The 19108-nt window shown below is 48.2% G+C and overlaps 1 protein-coding gene across 7 annotated transcripts in view; it reads left to right on the forward strand.

Annotated features, from left to right (window-relative positions):
* Positions 1 to 16932, forward strand: part of LOC144176773 (uncharacterized) — a 281475-nt gene extending 264543 nt beyond the window's left edge. For 4 of the 7 annotated variants that reach the window (XM_077705229.1, XM_077705231.1, XM_077705235.1 and 1 more), the window contains 4 exons: positions 3633 to 3693; positions 4313 to 4374; positions 14088 to 14264; positions 14381 to 16931. In XM_077705229.1, the coding sequence (XP_077561355.1) occupies positions 3633 to 3693; positions 4313 to 4374; positions 14088 to 14256 (292 nt within the window). In that variant the 3' untranslated portion in view covers positions 14257 to 14264; positions 14381 to 16931. Of the gene's footprint in view, positions 1 to 3632; positions 3694 to 4312; positions 4375 to 14087; positions 14265 to 14380 lie in introns of all 7 variants that reach the window. The other 3 variants (XM_077705232.1, XM_077705230.1, XM_077705234.1) reach the window with 3 other exon arrangements.
* Positions 16933 to 19108: the final 2176 nt, after the last annotated feature.

A 19108-nucleotide genomic window follows, 5' to 3' on the forward strand; every position in this document is an offset into this window, starting at 1 on the left:
CTCTCGGTGCTCATTTGGCTCAAATGCCATTTGAGCCAAATGGCATTTAAAAACCTAGTGTAGCAGCATAACTTGGCATTTGAGCCAAATGACATTTGGTTCAAATGACATTTAGACCCCAGTGTAGCAGGGGTATTAAACAGAGCAAGCTTTTTGTTTTCTGGCCGCAGAATTGACATTACAGATAGGAGTGGAGACGTGCGACCACACGCCGACAGGCAGGCCTAGCACCTCAAAACTTCAGTCATGAACATGAACCGACACTGCACTCACATGTGGAAATGGACGGTAGTTTGTGGTACGGGCAAAAAAAAAAAAGTGGTGTAGTTACTCTTGCTACCCGGTGTAGTGAGGCATTACACAAGCAAAACCAGAAGTGGATGCTACGTTAGCCACAGCTAGCGCCACTCTGTTCATCATCATCATGGCAAATTTCGTTTTTAGGCGATTCTAGATGTCTTTGTTTGTGCTGCTGCTTACAGTGGTGCTATTATTAGCTAAATTAGTTCATTTCTCCAGCCGGTTTTTCAGTATTTTCAGTAAAAGTGCAAAAAATAGTGACTGATCAGCTTACCGATTTCATTGCATCGAGGTTAACCGCCGCATTGCTTTCTTTGCATAGAGGTCGCAAACACATGGGCTTCAATGGGGGTGGCAATGGGGAATTGAAAAACTTCGTTAAATCCAGGAATTCATTGCATAGGGGTCCGTTACATCCAGGTTTTACTGTATACATCATGTCTTCTCAGTCAATCACAGACATAGGCCTGCTTTCACTACAGTTGAACCTCGTTATAAGAGACATGAATGTAAGAGACAATTGGGTATAAGAGACACTATTCACCCACATGGTTGGCTGCCCTATCTTTCCCATTAAATTGACCTCTTCTATAACAGACATCGGATGCAGAAGACAGTTGGTTATAAGGGACAAGTCATCCTTGAACTTTAATCAACAGTCTCGCTTCTAACAGACATTTTAACTTCAGATGCAGTGCCACCACTCACTAATTGCAGTTGCTTCCATTGTGGAAACACAGGTGGACAACAGACGCCTGCAGTTGCTATTTATTGTAACTTCAGCAAACACACAGTGGTTCAGTCGGCTATGAAATGACAATGAGAAGCCCTGCCAATGGAAATGCAACTTACAGAAATGGTTGAAGCTTACTGCCTTTCATTGGAGCGCGGGGGCTCTCCCACACGCGCCACTTCCAATCAAGAAGCATCACAAATGTTGAATCCTGCGAGTGTAATGAATAGCCTGAGCACACAGCGGAAGAAGCTGCGCACTCTGGCTATTCATCAGGCTTGTGAACTCAACATCTACGATTCATCTTCTACAAACAGTGAAAGGAAAGAAAGCTTCTAGAATCGGTTGTAAAAAACAGTGTAAATGCAGTCGTGAAGCAAACAAAGATTGAGAACTGTTTCATAAATTCTGGAGGGCCAAACATAAATTAGAATGAATTCCTTGCAACGTGCTGTAGCGTTCTTTTGAGCTTATTTTAGTCAATCGGTGCCCACGTAAAACTATGGGTTGATCAGTTATTGAAAACATGGTACCATGCTTATAAGAGACATCTCGTATAAAAGACAGAAACTCCTCCATGGTACGTGTCTCTTATAAAGGGGTTCAACTGTATTCCACAACATAATGGCCTACAGGCCATATTGTTGTTGAATAGTGATAACAGGCTTACGTTGTCATGTCTGTTGCATTTTGCCCAGTTTTTTTAAATGCCGGTGAAGAATTAGTATGCACCTTCAGTAGAGAGAAAAAGAGGCAAATTTTAGAACTGGTGCGAGGGAACGTCATGAAATGTCAAAATGACTAAAGCACACACAGCCACTTTGTCAGCTGGAAGCACGTGACATAAATGAAAGCCAATGAGACAAAGCTCCTGGCAAATTCAAGAATTCACGGAGAATTCACGGAATCAAGCGAGAGGGCCCCAGAACTTTGTTTTGGGCCACCACTGTGTTGGCACCCAAAGATGCTTCTATTATCTAACTGTGCCGCCAAGAGAGTCGCACTGGTACATTCATTCACATTCTGGGCGGCTTTTAACAGCAGGGCTGTTGAAGCTTGATCTTGATCCATTGTTGTTTGCAAAACCAGTACCAAGAAAAAAACTCCTCCAGCGTGCGCCGCTCGGCACAACCTTTGCTCAGTCGCGTAGGCGAGCCAGGCGGAGCCTAGCTATGACGTCATCACGAGCGTCGGCACCGTTCAACATTTGAGAACGCTGTGTCGAGCGTTGTTGGCGGGATCGCTTGCATGCTTCTCCTCTTGCCAGTTCCCATGTGTTTGCACCTCAAGTTCGCGAAGCCAGTTGCTGTGGGTTCCAGCTCATGCTAGCGCGGTCCACTTTGGGAGAGATGTGAAAAGTTGGGGACAAAACGGTCAAGGGAGAGGGGCCACCAGCTCTGCTGTTTCTCCAGCCTTGCACCACTAGTGCAAGCTGCGCCAGTTTTTTTTTTTTTTTTTTTCCTCTCTTTCTCTTTTTTTTTCCTCTCTTTTTCTTCTTTTTCTACATCCGGCACTTTCATGGCTGGTTTTGAAGTCTTGTCTAGCCTTCGTCTTCTTTTTGGCACTGGCACCATGTTGAGGTTCAACACACCAACTAGGCCAACTTTCTTGCTTAAATAAAGAATGACCTTTGAATACCAAGGTTGGACCCAAATGCTGATAGCTTATTCCTACTGCGCACACGCGGCCCATTGCCATGCACTCGGTTTTTTTGGTATTTGAATGTACTGTGGCAGCGCACAGCTACACAGTGCAGGTGCACTTGTGAGTCGCAGCCATTCCTGTCGTGATGAGGGCCTGAGCTGTGTCGCAAGCCATGTCCTCCCGGTCACTTGAGGACCCATTGCTTCGAGCACGTCTCACTTGCATGCTGTGTGCAGCCAACTTTCAATTAGCGTATCATCTCGATTCTTGTCATTTGAGCTACAGGAAAGCTTAAACAGGGGACGTGCTCCCAAAAAGGGGTGCTTGGAATCAGACATCTGTGCTCTTTGGCCCAGGTGGGAAGCTTGGAAGGTTTGTGGCAAATTGCGCACTGTGCCTACTCTTCTTTGCACAGAATGCGTTTGGGATGCCAAGGCGGTAGCAGTGGTGCCTGTCGATTGTATCAATTCATTCAGGGCCCCTGAATGAACTCATCTCAGATGGTCATGGAGTCTGCGAAGGCGCTGCAAATGAGCCACAGCAGCCCAAGCTTCGTAGTCCTCTGAGAGGTCATGAAATGTTTCGAAGGACTGTAAGAAAAGCGAACGTACATATGCATGCACATTTCTTAAGCCCCCGACTGCCTTCTACTATCCGAAATTTTTTACAGAGAGTGCTTGGGAATCCAACCGAATGCTCTTTTGCTGAGCATATCTGCAAGTGCAAATTTGCAAGTGATTACTGTACTAGGGCTTGAAAGCTTCTAAAGTTGGGGTTGACTTTGCTGCTCATATAGAACCGCATTGCTAGCATGACGTAGTTCAACTGCAGTGCATTACCTGACAAAACCCATCATTGTGCAGCAAAAGACGCCAGTCACAGATGTGTTACAATCTGTAATGAAGACGAGAAGGAAAGAGAAGTGACGCCTGGCGTTCTTTTTCCGTGCCCCCAGTAGCCCGATTGTGAGTGAGACAAGGTCCCCGAGGAGCCCAGCCAGCTACAGCCCTCAGCAGGTGAGGGGCATGCTTTTTGCTGCTCTGTGAATCAAATCTGGGTAAGGGCTCATTGATGTGGCCCGTGCTATCATGAACCAGATGAGATTGAAACATCTACTGCAGTTATACACTACTTGTGGCCTGAAAGTGCAGTGAAAGAAGTTTCGAGCAATAATTTTTTGCCCCCAAAAGTGTGGCTAGAGCCATCACTTGTGTTAATGAGATTTCTTTCTTTTTGTTAGAAGTGTAATGGAATACCTTATGAGATATCCGCTACAATGAAGGATTTCCCATTCCCTCTCACTTGCCCGTAAGAGGTGATACACCAGAGTTTGCCAACGCGGACAAGCAAAAGACACTAAGGAAGGCCTTGGCATTGGGCAAAAGGTAGTTGGCATCTGCTTTGTGTGACAGTTGCGTCCAGCTTGATTTAAAGAACACTGCAGCGTGCGAGGGAGCAGAGCCAGGTAAAGCGACCACTGCGTGCAGCACCAGAGTGGCGCTGCAGCTAGCTAAACCTGACCGGAAAGGATGTGCACGGGCTTCTAATCGCTGCTCCATTTTGTGTCTGGTCTTGCTAGCCGGTGACGCGTCCTAATTCCAGCTGGTGAGGGGCATGCCTGTTGTGCTCTCGCAGGGCCGTCGCCGGGAGAGCCCCTTGCCGGGACCCCTGCACGTGGACAGCTGCGAGCCCATCTCGTAAGCCCCTCCTTCTCCTGTCGTAGCAGTGGGTTTGAGGGCTGAAGCTTACACTTTATCATATCCATTTGGCACTGTTTCCTTCCAAATATTTGAGGAAACCCTTGCCGCAGGCCGGTGGTCCTATTGTTCTACATTACCGTATTTATTCGAATCTAAGCCGATAGTTTTTTTGAAATACTGATATCTCAAACTCCAGGGTCGGCTTGGATTCGAGGTTTTTGAAACACGCACCAATTTCCAAGTGAAATTGAGCGAAGTGGCGCGCAGCTAGCACCACCCAGAAAAGAAAGTATTGTAGCCAATACTAGACGAGCCAGTAGCCACTTAAGGAGCCGTAGCTCCTCAATGGCTAGAGTGTACTAGAAGTTTTAGAGTGGCCCGAGCGGCAGCCTCTCCCATTGCTCCACCGGGTCGACTTTCGCGCAGAAAATAAAACCAGTATAGCGGCGGCGCTGCTGTCATCGACAACTGAACAGCCGGCGCTCCCCGGCAGCAGCTCCCAGCCTGCGCGCGGCAATATTTGCATTGCTCGCTGTGGTGTTTTGAGCTTGCGAAGCTGATTTGTTTTGGGTTATGAGGTTGAACACACCGGTGCTACACAGGCGATGAGGCAAGCGGTACTGGAGGACTCCGGTTTAATTTTGACCACCTGGGAAACTTTAACGTGGGCCAAAATGTCGAAGACACGGCCGTTTTTCGCTTTTATCCTCCATCACAAAAGCGGCCGGGAAGCGAACCTGCGCCTTTGGTCAGCTGATTTAGAAAGTAGACGCAGAAATGTTATGACTCCGCTTGAGCAAACTTTAAACTAGTACGACCCGACATAAAATTATCGACCCCCCCCCCCCCCCTCCAACGATACTTTCTCATTTTTTATGCGTTTTCTGAAAACGTTAATTGTTGATATACAGTAATCTCTCGTTAACTCAGTCGTAAAATTAGCTGAAAATTTTGAATAAGCGCGGAGTTTCGAGTTAAGTCGAATGCGAAAATTTGTAGCCAGGTCTCTGAAATAACAGCTAGGGCTGCTAACAAAAGCACTATTGCACAGGGGAGATTTTGTAATAAAGGCAAAATAATTCGCAGGAAAAAGAAACTTTTATTATTACAGAAGAAAGAACTGTGTTGCGCGCGGCGGTTTCGCGTTTGCATCTGCATCCAGAAAAGCGTACGCGAGCTTCTCAATGCATCGCATGAATTGGTGATCGCCACCGCTGCATTCTACCTTTTTACAACGCAGACGCAGCATGCATGCTGTTTCTGCCGTTGTAGGCACTTCTGTGGGCTCCTCCTCGTCCGCATGATCAGCTGCGTCGTCCACAGCTACCTCAATGATGTACGCGCCAGACAGCATTCCGGTAGCCGGGACACGTAGTCTGCGCAAACTTGCACTTCACGACCGCGTTCGGCGAGTAGTGGGAGTAATTACTCGAATGGGAACCTTATCAGCTGCCTGCAGCGGGCTTTGCCTTGTGTCCTCTCTGCCAGTATTTCGAGACATCCGTGGTCCTCCAAAAATACGTTTCGAGATAAAGCGGGCAAATGCGTAGCGCCTATGGGAGGTAAACACACGGTGAGAAATAGTTTCGAGAAGATAGGTATTTTCATACTATTTTGGGATAGCAGAGTTCGATTAACGAGGGATTAATTTGACGGACAGGCAACAGGAATATTTTTCTGTTCCCCTTCTTGACTCTGCGCATGAAGCAAAAGCGGAAGGGCGCACATTCTTTAGGCTGCAAAAAGTTTACTGTTTGTTTACGTTCCTATTTGGAATGAAAATACCAAGAGCCTTCTTCTGGGATACCCCTACCATTGATGCTTGTACTGTCGTGAGTGGGCTTTCTTATATTATTAACCGGCTATGCCGCAGATTGCAGGCACTTGGTAAGGAAGTGTATACTGAAAACAAAGTGCCAAGTCTGCAGGACCACCAGGGGAAGGTGCCGCTGTGTTTGCTACCTCTTGTAATTTGGGGGGACTTCTGAATCCTTCCGTGCATTTTTAAGGTTTATTAGCGATCTCATTGTTGGTTTTACGAGTTGCTTCAGTGACAAGAAGCTTCACCATGACAGCGTTATGAATGTGCTGCAGCCCTTATTCACAACAAACACCTTAAAGGGACACTGAAGTGAATTTGTCAAGCTCCCGTTTTTGCTTGCACTGTGTAGACTGGCTCAAATTAACACACTATTCATCGTTTATCCGGTTGACAAATCGGTAATTATTTTACAAAGCGCGAAAGAAGAAAAACTACTATGCGCGGTTTGCGGCGGCCGCACCAACTAAAGGCTGTGACGTCAGGAGGGGGGGGGGGGGGGGGGGGGGGGGCACCGTGATTGGACGATGCCCAAGGTTAGCAATCAAAAGTTTCGGTTTCGGTTCTGTAAAACAACATGCTTGACATCTTGTTGGATGGGCATTCACGATTTCTCAATTATCGCCGTACCGCGCTTCTGCCATGTTGTCGGCTGTCAAATGTCTAAGATAAACCTCCCAGGGCGGCTTGGAATCGTAGAAATCACTAGACGAGGCCTACGCAGTAGATGAACGCCCTCCGCGTCACCGCAGACTCTCAAATGCCATGCGCTTTTCCCGCATATTCGGAGCTTGCCTCACTCATGTCTATTCGTAAAAAGCTAGTTCGCACCAGGCCAAGGGTGTGCTGATTCAGGCCTGGGCCCACTGCCCGCAAGCAGTCGGTGCTTGTGGCAACAGCACGCCAACGAGAACTCGCTAGCGCGTCATTGTCAGTATGCGCGCGTTCTGCAATCTCGCTCGTGGAGCAGTGAACGTTACGGCCCAAAAATGGTGAACTCAGTTCAGAAAACATCGGCCGCATACGAAAAAAACAACTTACAAAAAAAAAAATACATGTACCCTCGGGGATTCGAACTTGCGACTTTCAAAACAAATTCCAGCGCCTCAGACCGCTAGGCCACCAACCGGCGCTGGCCAGTTGGGATATATAAGGTTTATAATGTATGACCAGTTTACATTTTTATTTATTTTAAGCATTTTAAGTACTTTATGTGACTATTTGTTGTATATCACTGCTGCAGTAAGTGTCCCCCAAACTTCCACGATATCTCACGTCTAGCAATTGCATTTCTTTGACGGAAAAGCGTTCGCAGATGTGCGGTCGTGCTGCTGACCGCTGTGCTTGTTTACCCAGCGCAAAAAGTGCTTCCTGCTCCCTAGTTTTGCGCTGTACGGTAAAAGTTTCAGGTGATTTTATTTTCTTAGTACCTATATTGACTTCACTGACTCTTCTCCCGCCTTCAATTGGCCTTAGATTTTCCTACTAGCGTAAAGTCAGCGAAGCGTCGCATGTGCACTTGTGCAGCGCTTGTGTGGAGCGACCCGGACTCTGAGTTTGACACAGTGTACAAACTAACAAAGTAAGGAAAGGCACATTCTTTCATTCACAAAGGTGTTGTGGCTTAGTTTCAATTGAACGAGCGAATAGCGACGACCCGTCGGCGGCCGGCGGACGAAACGCTGGGCCGACTGACTCGATCGGTAGGTCGGTTGGTCGGCGAACCGTGCAGTAGCGCAGCCATTTTCCAGCTCATCTCCTGCTGACGTCACACGAAAACGCCACAGAAAATGGGCGAGCGTAAAGAGAGGAGGACAGCATTTTCGAATTGATTTTTCTACTAAATAAATTCGCGTAAACGCGGCCAGAGAGGTCGAAACAATGCCTACGGACTCCGAACTACAATTTGCGGTAGTAATCCCGCAATGTTTACAAATCACTTCAGTGTCCCTTTAACGGTGTTGGTTGCGCCAAGCACGTGAGACCTTGACAGCAAATTTGGTTGGGTTCTGTATACATTGTTACACGGATTCATTTCTATATAAAAGGTTTAAACAAGTTCTGTGATTACATGCAAAGGTGGGAGCAACACCTTAAACTTAGCCGTCGCTAATAATCGAGGGCGAGTTATGAAAATTTGTTGGCCAAAAATGTCAATTTAAATCTCCATGTTAGCGTTATTCCTAAACCTTTACCTATGTAGACTTTGTGCATGATTTTCCGCATTAAATTTCATTTGCTGGGCTATTGAAAATGAAAACAAAATGTGTATTTTGTTCCAGTTCCATTTATTTGAACCTCTATGTTAGCGTTCTTGAACCTTTACCTCTATAGTAGACGTGTTATATTTCATTTTTGTCGCGGTCAATATATTTTCTGATCTGTTTTGCATTTGTTTTATGTGCGTGTAACTGTACTCTCAGCATAGTTGTGAATTAAATTTGTGTTAATTTGATTCAACTCCTTTCTTGACCGAATCAGGTGAAAGGTGGTGCGATTAACAGAACGTTGCGGGGATAGTTCTATGAAAGACGGTCATTGGGACAACTAAGCTAACCGCTGGGTTAACCCCTTTTTGGCCCTGGGTTAGCCCTCGCCGGTCCAAGGCAATAGATTGGGATGCGTTCCGGAAAGCAGTGGCAGAACACGACAAGAGGGTCCCGGTGACCCGACGGCTCCTTAGATCAGCACAGGAGGCCATACGACATCTGATGGTAGACGAGTCAGCTCCTACCCCGGATAAGCACTTACTGAACCTATGAACCACACGGGAGAGCCTTCACAAAATCTACCTGGCCAATGGCCGGCAATACGGGGATCTCCTCCGAGTGCGCAACAAAACTGCTCAGGCTCGCTGATATGCCAAGCAGCTTGCCCGTTCGAGGTGGTTTGAATACTGCGAAACCTTTGACAAGCACACCAGCACTCACAAGTTATGGAAAACCCACCGAACCATGTCCGGCAAGCACAAGACACAAAATACTGCACCCAACATGCAAATGGCCTTAGACCTGATGCTAGAAGAATTCGAGGTGGCCGCTGCTGAGGCATTTTTTCCACAACCGGCCATCCCAGCAGATCCACGCACCTATGAACCAAGTAAACCAGCCAGTGACCTGGGAGCTGAGGCACCATTCACTCTGCAAGAGCTGACCCTGGCCCTGGATGCTGCCAACGTGCGCAGTGCTCCAGGCGGGGATGGTATCACTTGGCAAATGCTCCTCAACCTTGATGAACCAGAGAAGCTCCTGCTGCTGGACGAGCTGAACGAGATTTGGCGAACTGGGAGCATTCCAGCAGAATGGAAACATTCGATTATCTACCCCATCCCAAAGCCAGGGAAAAAACCCAACAGCATTAAGAATTGCCGACCTATAGCTTTAACGTCAACGCTATGCAAGCTCCTCGAGCGCATGGTGCTGACTCGGCTCACATACCACCTCGAAGAGGAGAACCCAGCTTTTTTCGATCCAGCCCAGACTGGCTTTCGACCAGAACTGTGCACTCAAGACAGCCTTCTGCTACTGCGCCAGTTGGTGGGAGGGGGGCGTCGGGGTCGCCTTAAGGTTCCTGGCATCCTCCTGGCAGTAGACTTGCAGAAAGCCTTTGACATGGTGGCGCACACAGCGATACTGACAGCTCTCGATGGGGCTGGAGTTGGCACACGAATCATGAACTTTGTGCGATCATTCCTGGTAACCCGAATGTTTGAGGTCAAATCTGGATCAGGCCACCCAAGGACGTTCTCAAATTGCCAGGGGAGTGCCGCAGGGTGCCATCTTGTCTCCAGTCCTCTTTAACATCGTGATGCGAGGACTGGCTGTAGAGCTATGGAAAATTCCGCACCTGGGCTTGACATTCTACGCGGATGACATCACGCTGTGGGTGGACCCCAAGGGCACGAACTTGAACACAGCAGATGTACAGGGAATCGTGCAGCAAGCCTTGGACACCATCGATAACTACCTCCCTTCCACTGGCATGCAGCCGTCACCGGAAAAGACTAACCCCCTCCTGGTAGGTGGCTACGACTCTGAGCGAGCGAAGATAAGCCTTACACTGGCCGGCAAGACCATCACCCGACCAGCGGAGCGGTGGGTGAGGATCCTTGGGGTTCCCCTCAGTGAGTTTGGTGGACCGAAGGAATGGATCCGTCAGCGTAAGCCAAGGTGGCGCCGACACCTCCACCTCATCCACCGCATAGGTAACCACTTTGGCGGTGCCGGCACACGCACCATCAGGACATTATGCCTGGCAACCCCCACTTCTAAGGCATGTTACGGAGCAGCTTGCTTCACATTGAACCAAACACACTACGCACAACTGGAGGTCCTCCATCATGGGAACAGGTTAAGCGCCAAGCACAACTGGGGGAAGTAAAACGGACAGGAAAGGGGCGCTGTTTTACTTCCTCCAGTTGTGCCTGGGGCTTAACCTGTTCCCATGATGAAGTACCAACTAGCTCGCATCGACACATTAATGGAGGTCCTCCATCTCAAATGTCTCCGCGCAATAACTGGCCTGCCACGTCACACAAGGACTGAAGAGCTCTACAGGTACTCTGGCCTCCCTCCCCTCAAAGCCTTTATCGAGGCACACAACGAAGGCCACGGACTACGATGGCAAAACACAACTGCGGGCAGAGGACTCCTCACCCTCACAAAAGGACTACCCCCCAATGCACCCAAACTGCCACGCCTGCTGGAGCCTTGGCTCGATGTGCTCCTCAAGCTCCCAAAACCACTCTCCAAAAAGTGCCATCAGCAGGATCATGAAGCTGAGCTTGGAGCAGCAGCTGCCCGTACTGACAGAACCTGGAACTCTGTGTTCACGGCAGCCACCTGGGACCCCATCACGCACAGAGCCAGGCTAGCTGCGATCTCCCCAATCGGCACATGCAGACAGATCCACATGTATGAGCACCAACCGAGCCCAGACCAGATTTCACTGTCCGCCATCCCATCCTGTGTGCGGTGGACGAGGTTTGTGGGGAGACCCGCCAAGGACTGAGGCAGACAGGGGAGAGGGTGGTGATCTACACAGACAGTAGAGAGGCCATAAAAATCCTTGGCCGCACCCCCAGGACTGGCACGCTTGCTCACGGGATCAAAATGGCAAGCACAGTGCTGTGCCGGCACTATGGAGTGGAGGTGAGGGTGGACTGGGTACCAGGTCACGCCGGTGGCATTGGCGATGGAGCCGCACAGGCGTTGGCGAGCGAGCTAATGGACGACCGCTCCGCCCTGGTGACCCAGACTATGCCCGCACCAGACGACCCCGACCCAAGAGCCAAAATTCTGGCAGCCAAAAAGGAGTGAAGGCGTGCCCTTTGGCAGCACATCCCCACCAACCACCACCCACTGCCCCGAAGACTGCCACGGGGGGCTCAGGTCCTCATCCACAAGGCGCGTGCGGGGGCCGCACAAACAGAAGACGTGCTCGCCAAATGGCGGGCCCACCACCGATGCAGGCCCGGGGCTACCGACGACGACAGCGACCATGAACAGGGCCCCATAGTGAGCTGCTCCACATGCACCATGGAAGTGTGCCCAACAGTGACCCACTTGCTGTGGGAGTGCCCTGGCTACCAGGACCCCCGTGCCCAGTACCTGCCACCGCACTTCAGCAGCCTGCACCAATGGACCACCCCCAACAACAACAGCCGCGACACCCTGCTCTCCCTCTGGGCGTTTGCTGATGAGGCGGGCATCGATCGCCGCATGTAATTGCAAATGTACACCATGTACACGCATGTGTGTACGCACTTCTTTCTTTGTTTCTGTCCATTCTCCGACACCCTCCTTCCCCCCTATTAGGCCAAAGAGCCATTCCACCGAAGGAATGGTCTTTAATGAAAAGTCTTTAACTTTTCATTCATTCAACCCCTTTTTAGTTTAAAAGATATCTCGCTTGCGCTTGTCATTTTCTGTTCGGCCACCACGGTGACCCGTAATTATCCCAAGTGGGCCACTGCTTAAATACTGCTGTAATAACAACTCACACAATAAAAAACAAGCGCAACTTATGATATTAACCCACATAACTGCAGTCCGAGCGTAAATTGCAAGACAATAAATAAGAAATTCTTCTGAGAAGCTATCATTCCAGTCCTCATATTTTTTCGTGTCATTTGCGTCGGCCAATTATGTCCATCAAGCAGCACAATAAGGACACAACCATAAAGCAGCAATCATGAACTGGTTCATATCAGGAAATTTTACGCAAAGTACCTTTTTATGGGAAATTGGAATCGCAAAAATGTCGCTGCGATTACTTTATTTACAACCCGCTGCGAATGCTGCACCAAATAAAAATCCGTAATTTTCCTTGTTGTTGTCGGGTGGGGAAGGCAAAACTAACGCAAAATGAGCTGCAGCGTTTATTTTTCATTTCGTTACCCACAGTCCACTGTACCTACAGTATATTTAAGCAATCAGCCGACCCGCAGAACAAATTTCGAGCGCTTCGCGCGTAAAGCAGCAGCGTTTCCTGGCCCGACTAAGTGCGCGGCCGTGCGCGCGGCCAGCAGCCGCTTTCCCTTTCAGTGGTCGTTGATACAGTGCCGCCGCTATTTTCTGCGCGAAACGAGCACCTCCCCGGGCGGCCGGTCAGGCCACTCTACAACTTCTAGTACACTCTACCATGGCTGTGGGCGATGCCGCCATTTTGAACTGTGCGGATAGTGGCCTGCGTGCGGTGAGGCGTTTGGTTTTGACAGCGCAATGGCACCAAACAAGCGGTGCCATTATAGTGCCGCTTTTAAAAGAAAAGTTGTTTTAGCCGCGGAGTTGTCGTCGAACGTTCAAGCCGGGCGGGACTTCGGCGTGGATGAAAGAAATGTCCGTCGTTGGAGGACGCAACGGGAGAGGATATTTGCGTGTGCCGCAACGACAGTGGCATTCAGAGGCTAGCAGCGATGACGACTCAGAATGAGCACCGCATCTTCATGTTCAGTAAACGTGTTTTCTTTTTGTGAACGCTGACCTCGCCTTTTTGTTCGGCCTACATTTGAGGTAAGTTAGTTAGTTTTTTGTGGCTTCGGATTTTCGGGGGTCGGTTTAGAATCGGGGCCGGCCTACATTCGAATAAATACGGTAAATGTGCTTGTGGCACGAAGGTTGCACAGCGGCAACTCTGCACTTGCTGCAGGTTGTCAGAGCTGATGGGTGAGTGGTGCCAAGTGGGAGAGCACGATTGTCCAGTTTCTGCCTTCAGGTGGTAGTGGCAAGGGCCTGAACTTAGCCAGCCAGGTAAAGTTTCTTCAGATATTGCTGCCTACACAGCATGGAGTGTTGTCGGCATAGGAAAGGAAGGCTGCGGAGATATTGTTTGAATTTACAGTTGGGAAAAGGGGTGGAAACACTTATATGCTTGAATTCTGCTGTGTAAACAGATTAAAACATGGTGTGTTTGCTAACCTAGTGACGAAAGTGCATGGAAAAGGCATTATCAAGCTCTTTTTGGAAGAAGTTTGTTGACATTGGCAGTTTAAAGTGTTCGCGATTGGAATCGCAGGTGAAATGTTACTGTGTGCACTCCGATACCTGTACACACGTGGCGTGCCTTTCCTCACAAGGGACGGTGTGCGTGTGCACGCAGAGGAAGCAGTCACACCGTTTTCTGCATTGTTGGCAGCAGTGGGGCCGGCCCGGACTTGTTTGTCGTCATGAAATGGGGCACATTGAAACGGGGGCACACCCCTGCAGTATAGCATGCAACTTGAACGGAGCATTAGAGGTGACTCTCTTAGCACCGCAAGTGGTTCGTCATCACTCCAGGCCCTGCGACAGTCTCGCGCTGTTTCTGCGTAGTATTTGAACAGCTCAAAGACGATGAGGGTTCCGGGTGTGAGGGGGTCTAGCCGCGCTCACCGAGCAGGACGCCCCCGCAGGTACCGCGCCCTGTACGGCTACGTGCCCCAGCACGAGGACGAGCTGGAGCTGCGCGAGGGTGACACGGTGCTGGTGGTGGAGCGGTGCGACGACGGCTGGTACCTGGGCAGCTCCCTGCGCACGGGCCTCTTCGGCACCTTCCCGGGCAACTACGTGGAGCGCATCTGATCCCCAGGGTGGGTGGGGGCAGCAGCGACCGCTCACGCTCGCCTCCCAGTGTGCAGGCCCTGCTTGCTCAGGTCCCACCTCCCATTTGCGCACTGCACTCACGGGGCCTTCCCTCCTCTCGCAGCAGCGCACCGCCCGAAGCCCCGTCGAGTGCCAACGCTGCCAGGCCTGCACCCTTCCCGCCCGGGACCTGCTGCGCGGCCCCGCTGAGCTCACCAGCTGGCAGCCTGCTGGCTGTTCGTCTGGATTGTGGGCACAGGCGTGTCTGTAGATTAGACGGGGAGGAAAATCCTCGAGTGTCGTGTAGTTGGCCGTAGGACCTTTTCTTGTTTGCCCCCTTTTGTGTCGGTGTGATTACCACAAACGCTGCCTGTTTTTTTGAGAGCATCTATGGCTTGTTAACGTTGTTTAGATTGTTGCATTTCTACGTGTTTTTTTTTGTTTTCCTGGCGAGCGGAGGATGGGCGAGTGGTGCTTCCGCTGCTGCTATGCAAACCCTGCTTGCACAAGCAGCCCATTTCCGCACTTGTACGGGTTCCCTTTCATTCTGGCCAAGCACGGGGCTGTCGCCAGGGGCAAGCTGCCTCGCTGCTTGCGCTTTGAGCAGACTCTATTCGACGTATGTTCCTGACGATGCGTGGACAGCAGTCTGGGAAGCCTTCTCACTTTCCCATCTGTATGATGGTTTGTTTAAGAGCGGGCAGTAAATACCTAGAAACTCCATTGGGACTCCACTGATTCTCCTTCGTGATGCAGGAGATTTAGCATAAGCCGTAATGTTAGTTTTTCCCTGCCTGGATAGGTACGCAGGATTTCATTTCTAAGTAGGGCCATGCAAACTTTCGAAATTTTCAATACAAATTCAATTCTAAAAATACGTAGTATTGAAAAATTACCCAGTATTTGGCCACGTTAGAATAATCTCAAAGTCGAGCAAGTAACGAGCTATGTGCGTGGCATGCTCTCCTAAGCACACACGTAATTTATTGTAACACTTCCATTTTTTTCTTGTGAATATACACCCCGAAATCACATAGGCGTTACAACCGAGTGCCAGCTGAAGCAGCACCCCGCTTGCATATCGTTATCGACGTAAGACGCAACCATGATCGCAGGTTTGCGCGAGCACAAGGCCAAAGAATGCGCAGCTTCGACCAAAGTGGCAAAAAATGCCACTGGTGTTTATCTTTTCACACTGAGTGAAGGCTCCCCAGTGGCGCACCCACACATGTAGACACTCGCTAACAAAAATGGATATGCAACAAAAGATCTCTCCAATGTAGGCATGTTGTCTGCTAAGTGGAAAGTTGCAAAGTGAAAATGTGGGGCTAACCTGGGCCTTGCCAGTGCTTCTGGCGTCAGCTTGCAGGTAGCAGAGCCCCTGTTTTGCCCCGACAGAGGAGATAAGGGCAGCTTAGGCAAGAACCTGTGCCTATAGTGTGCCTATAGGTGCCTGCTTTGTGAACATGTTGAGCGGTTTACGCTTGATAGTTTGTAATGAGTGCATTACTACAAGTCTAGTTCACCTGCTGCAGCGTACTAAGATGAAGTTTCAACAAATTATTTTGGAAGGGAATTGAAACTATTGTTGCCTCTCGTTTTGTATCTTTTTAATGCTACGCACATATTCGATTTGATATTCAGAGGCAGTTTCTTGCCTTATCGTATTCGATTCATATTCGAAGATTTCGATATTCGCACACCTCAAGGGAAACGTAAAAGCAACAAAACTTGAAAATAAAAAGCGAAAGCAATAGTTCTTTTTAATTAAAAATGAAAACTTCGGGATGATGCCGTACTCTGCATAGCTTTACGGGTTTTTTTTTTTTTTTTGCCTTAGCGAAATTGCAAAATGGCTCATCATCGTGTTGAGGGCATACATCAAAGTTGTATGCCCCCCCCTCGTGCGTATGCCAGTGGGTGAAAGGAATATTTCATGCAAAAACAAAATGCTGAGATGAGTGCCACGTATCGAGAGTGTTACAGCTCTCGAGCTTTGTATTCATGCGGGGCCCTGATTTAATCAAGGAAGAGGTCACACAATTGCATTTAGAGACAGGGCCAGTGCTGTTTAGCTCTACGATCTTCGTAGCAGATGTTTCGGGTTTTTCATTTGCATGGTAATTCTAGCATAGAGAACATTCACCAGCAAGTGCAGCATGCTTGAATGATCACTATAACCACAGCTGTGGGATGCCAGTAACCTGCATAGTAGAGATTTGCTTCCAACAAAAAGGGGCCCTGCAGCACTGCCTATAAGCACCCTTCCCTGCGTGCCTGGAAGCCCTGCCAGATTCGATGCACGAGCTCCCGTTTCTTTCACCACTGCCTCGTCGTCTTCGTGGTCAGAGGAGGCAGCAGGTCGAGAGATTGAACAGAGGGAAGCCTGGCTCTCGTGTCTATGGAAGCCGCACTGCGGTGAGCCTGTCGTCAAGTGCCGTGGAGAAGCACTCCATTTTTACGTGGCAAGTTAGCACGGCTTATGAGCTAGCTCAAAAGTTGTCCATAGCAGCACAAATATCGCTAAATTGCTGCTAAAAAACTATAAAGGGGGGACACTGTACTTAATTAAAACAGCTTCCATTAATTGTTAGGTAAACTCCGTGCAACTTGTCAGTCTTCTGCTTTTTTTCCACTGACTTCAAAATATGGCATTATTTTTTGTGTAAATCAATTAGTTCCCAAGACAATTAGAGATAATTAGCCATTTTTTGAGAAACAATAGGCAAAACAGTCTTATCCATAAAACTGTAATCTTTATATTTTCTAATACTATGGACCCTGGTGAGTGGAATAAGAGAATCTGTTTTTTGATGCACTGCTTGGAACTAATTTTACAGCTCATTAAACCTTGGTGGCACCAGTGGCAAGGAACCATTTCGAATGCTTGTTTCAAACACCAAAGTTTAATGAGCTGTAAAATTAGTTCCCAGTGGTGCGTCAAAAAACAGATTCTCTTATTGCACTCACCAGGGTTCATAGTATTAGAAAAATATAAAGATTACAGTTTTATGGCTAACACTGTTTTGCCTACTGTTCCTCCTAAAATGGCTAATTATCTTTAATTAACTTGGTAACTAATTGACTTACTAAAAAAAATGCCACATTTAAAGTCAGTGAAAAAAAGCAGCAATACTGGCAAGTTTACAGAGTTTACTTGAAAGTTAAAAGAAATTGTTTTAAGAGCCATGTCCCCCCTTAAAGTTGTTTTATCAGCACAAAAATGTAGCTCGTAAAATATTTATTGCTCAGTAATTTTTTTAAAAGCTTTATGCTAGACAAGACAAGAGTGAAAACATTACTTTTGTTGTTGACTTTGGCGTCGGGAGCAAAAAGAAGCCATGTTGCAAGCCAAGCCAAGTAAGAGTGGAACGTACGGTGGCCCAGTGGCAGTCTTCCCTTTGGTGCACACTAGTAAAAACTCTGCTCTCATATGCTCCGCAGTCAGGCAGCTTGCCATTCACAGACGAAGCAGAACTCGTCAATCTTGGCACTGTGCCAGAAAGGCTCTCTTGGGTTCATAAAGTAAATGCATACATGATTTTATTGATATTTAATCAGTGGGCTTCCAGCCTAGGGCAGTGGTACTTTCTGGGGACTTGGAAGGGGTGCTAAATGGAAGCCAGTGATGAGGTCACAAACCTTCGAGGGCTACTGCCACTGAGCATTTGCACGGTCAAATGATTGGCCACAGTCATCCTGCGGAAGGCTACTTTCCTATCCAGAGAGCTGGAAAGATTCGATGCAAGATAAGCACTAGTTTGGTGCTGTTTGGCTACTATTTCTGGTGGTAACTACGGTGTACTGTGGGCGTTATCACAAGGGTTGCAATGATGGCTGTAAATTTCAACCAGTTTTTCTGTATAGGTACATCCTTAGGAGATGGGAGGGAAAAAAAAAAAACTGAGGGTCATGACATCTTGTGTTACTTTGTTGCCTAGTCACCATTTCATTGCGACAATTCCGTGATGCTGTGCTGGATTTTATGGTGTGCGTACTTTTCCACTTTTTCAATTTTACGTCTTACAAATTGTGTATGTTTGGTATAATTGATGAGAATCAAGCTTTTAGATAATCATCGTACATTGCTGAAAACTTGGTTATCATCTCTTTAAGAATAATTTCCGACCACCACGCTAAAACCAGCCTTTGGATTTGATGTTATCACTTGTTATACTGCGTTGTATCGCTAAATGTCCCTAATTGCTCTGATATCAAGGGTGTTGCATTAGTGCTTTTGCATGCATTCAAGCTGTGCAAGCTTCTGAAGCAGCTGTAACAGTATGATTTGAGCATGCTTAAGGAGCTTCTGCTGTTTGAGTAAAGGTTGTAAGGATTAAGGCAGAGTGTTTGTTGATTTGAATTCCTAGTTTTTGCTTGAAAAAACGAAAATAACCAAAATTTTTGTCATTGTTGTCAATGTCAGTATTAGGCGACAGTCATGGTGCGATTGTGGGCATAAAATCATGCAAAGCTCCATAAGTAACGATGGTGCTGGCCTTTGTATATACTTTGGAATATACTGTGACAGTATTGTTTTGTAAGCCAAAGACTTAGTCCTAACGCCGCCCCTGTTGCATTCTCTCGATTTGCCCCGCTAATATTAAGGCAAGGTGTGGCGAGGCCTTCCCAATGGCCTGGCAAAGTGTGCTTGCTCTTCCTGCTTTCCGAGAAGGGTGCTGAACCCTGCGAGGGTGCATGTGCTTCTCAGAGAATGTGTGCCCTGTAGTCAGAATTATTTATTGCAGGTTACACTTTCAAGCACAAAGAATCCCGTGAGCCGTGGAGGGGGGTTGAAAGAGGATAGAGCAAATCAGTTTCAAAGATTCTCTGATGTACAGCACCATATTCA

The sequence above is a fragment of the Haemaphysalis longicornis genome, unplaced genomic scaffold (genome assembly GCF_048455015.1).
Source record: "Haemaphysalis longicornis isolate Haplotype H1 unplaced genomic scaffold, Haemaphysalis longicornis Haplotype H1 scaffold_1, whole genome shotgun sequence".
NCBI lineage: Eukaryota > Metazoa > Arthropoda > Arachnida > Ixodida > Ixodidae > Haemaphysalis > Haemaphysalis longicornis.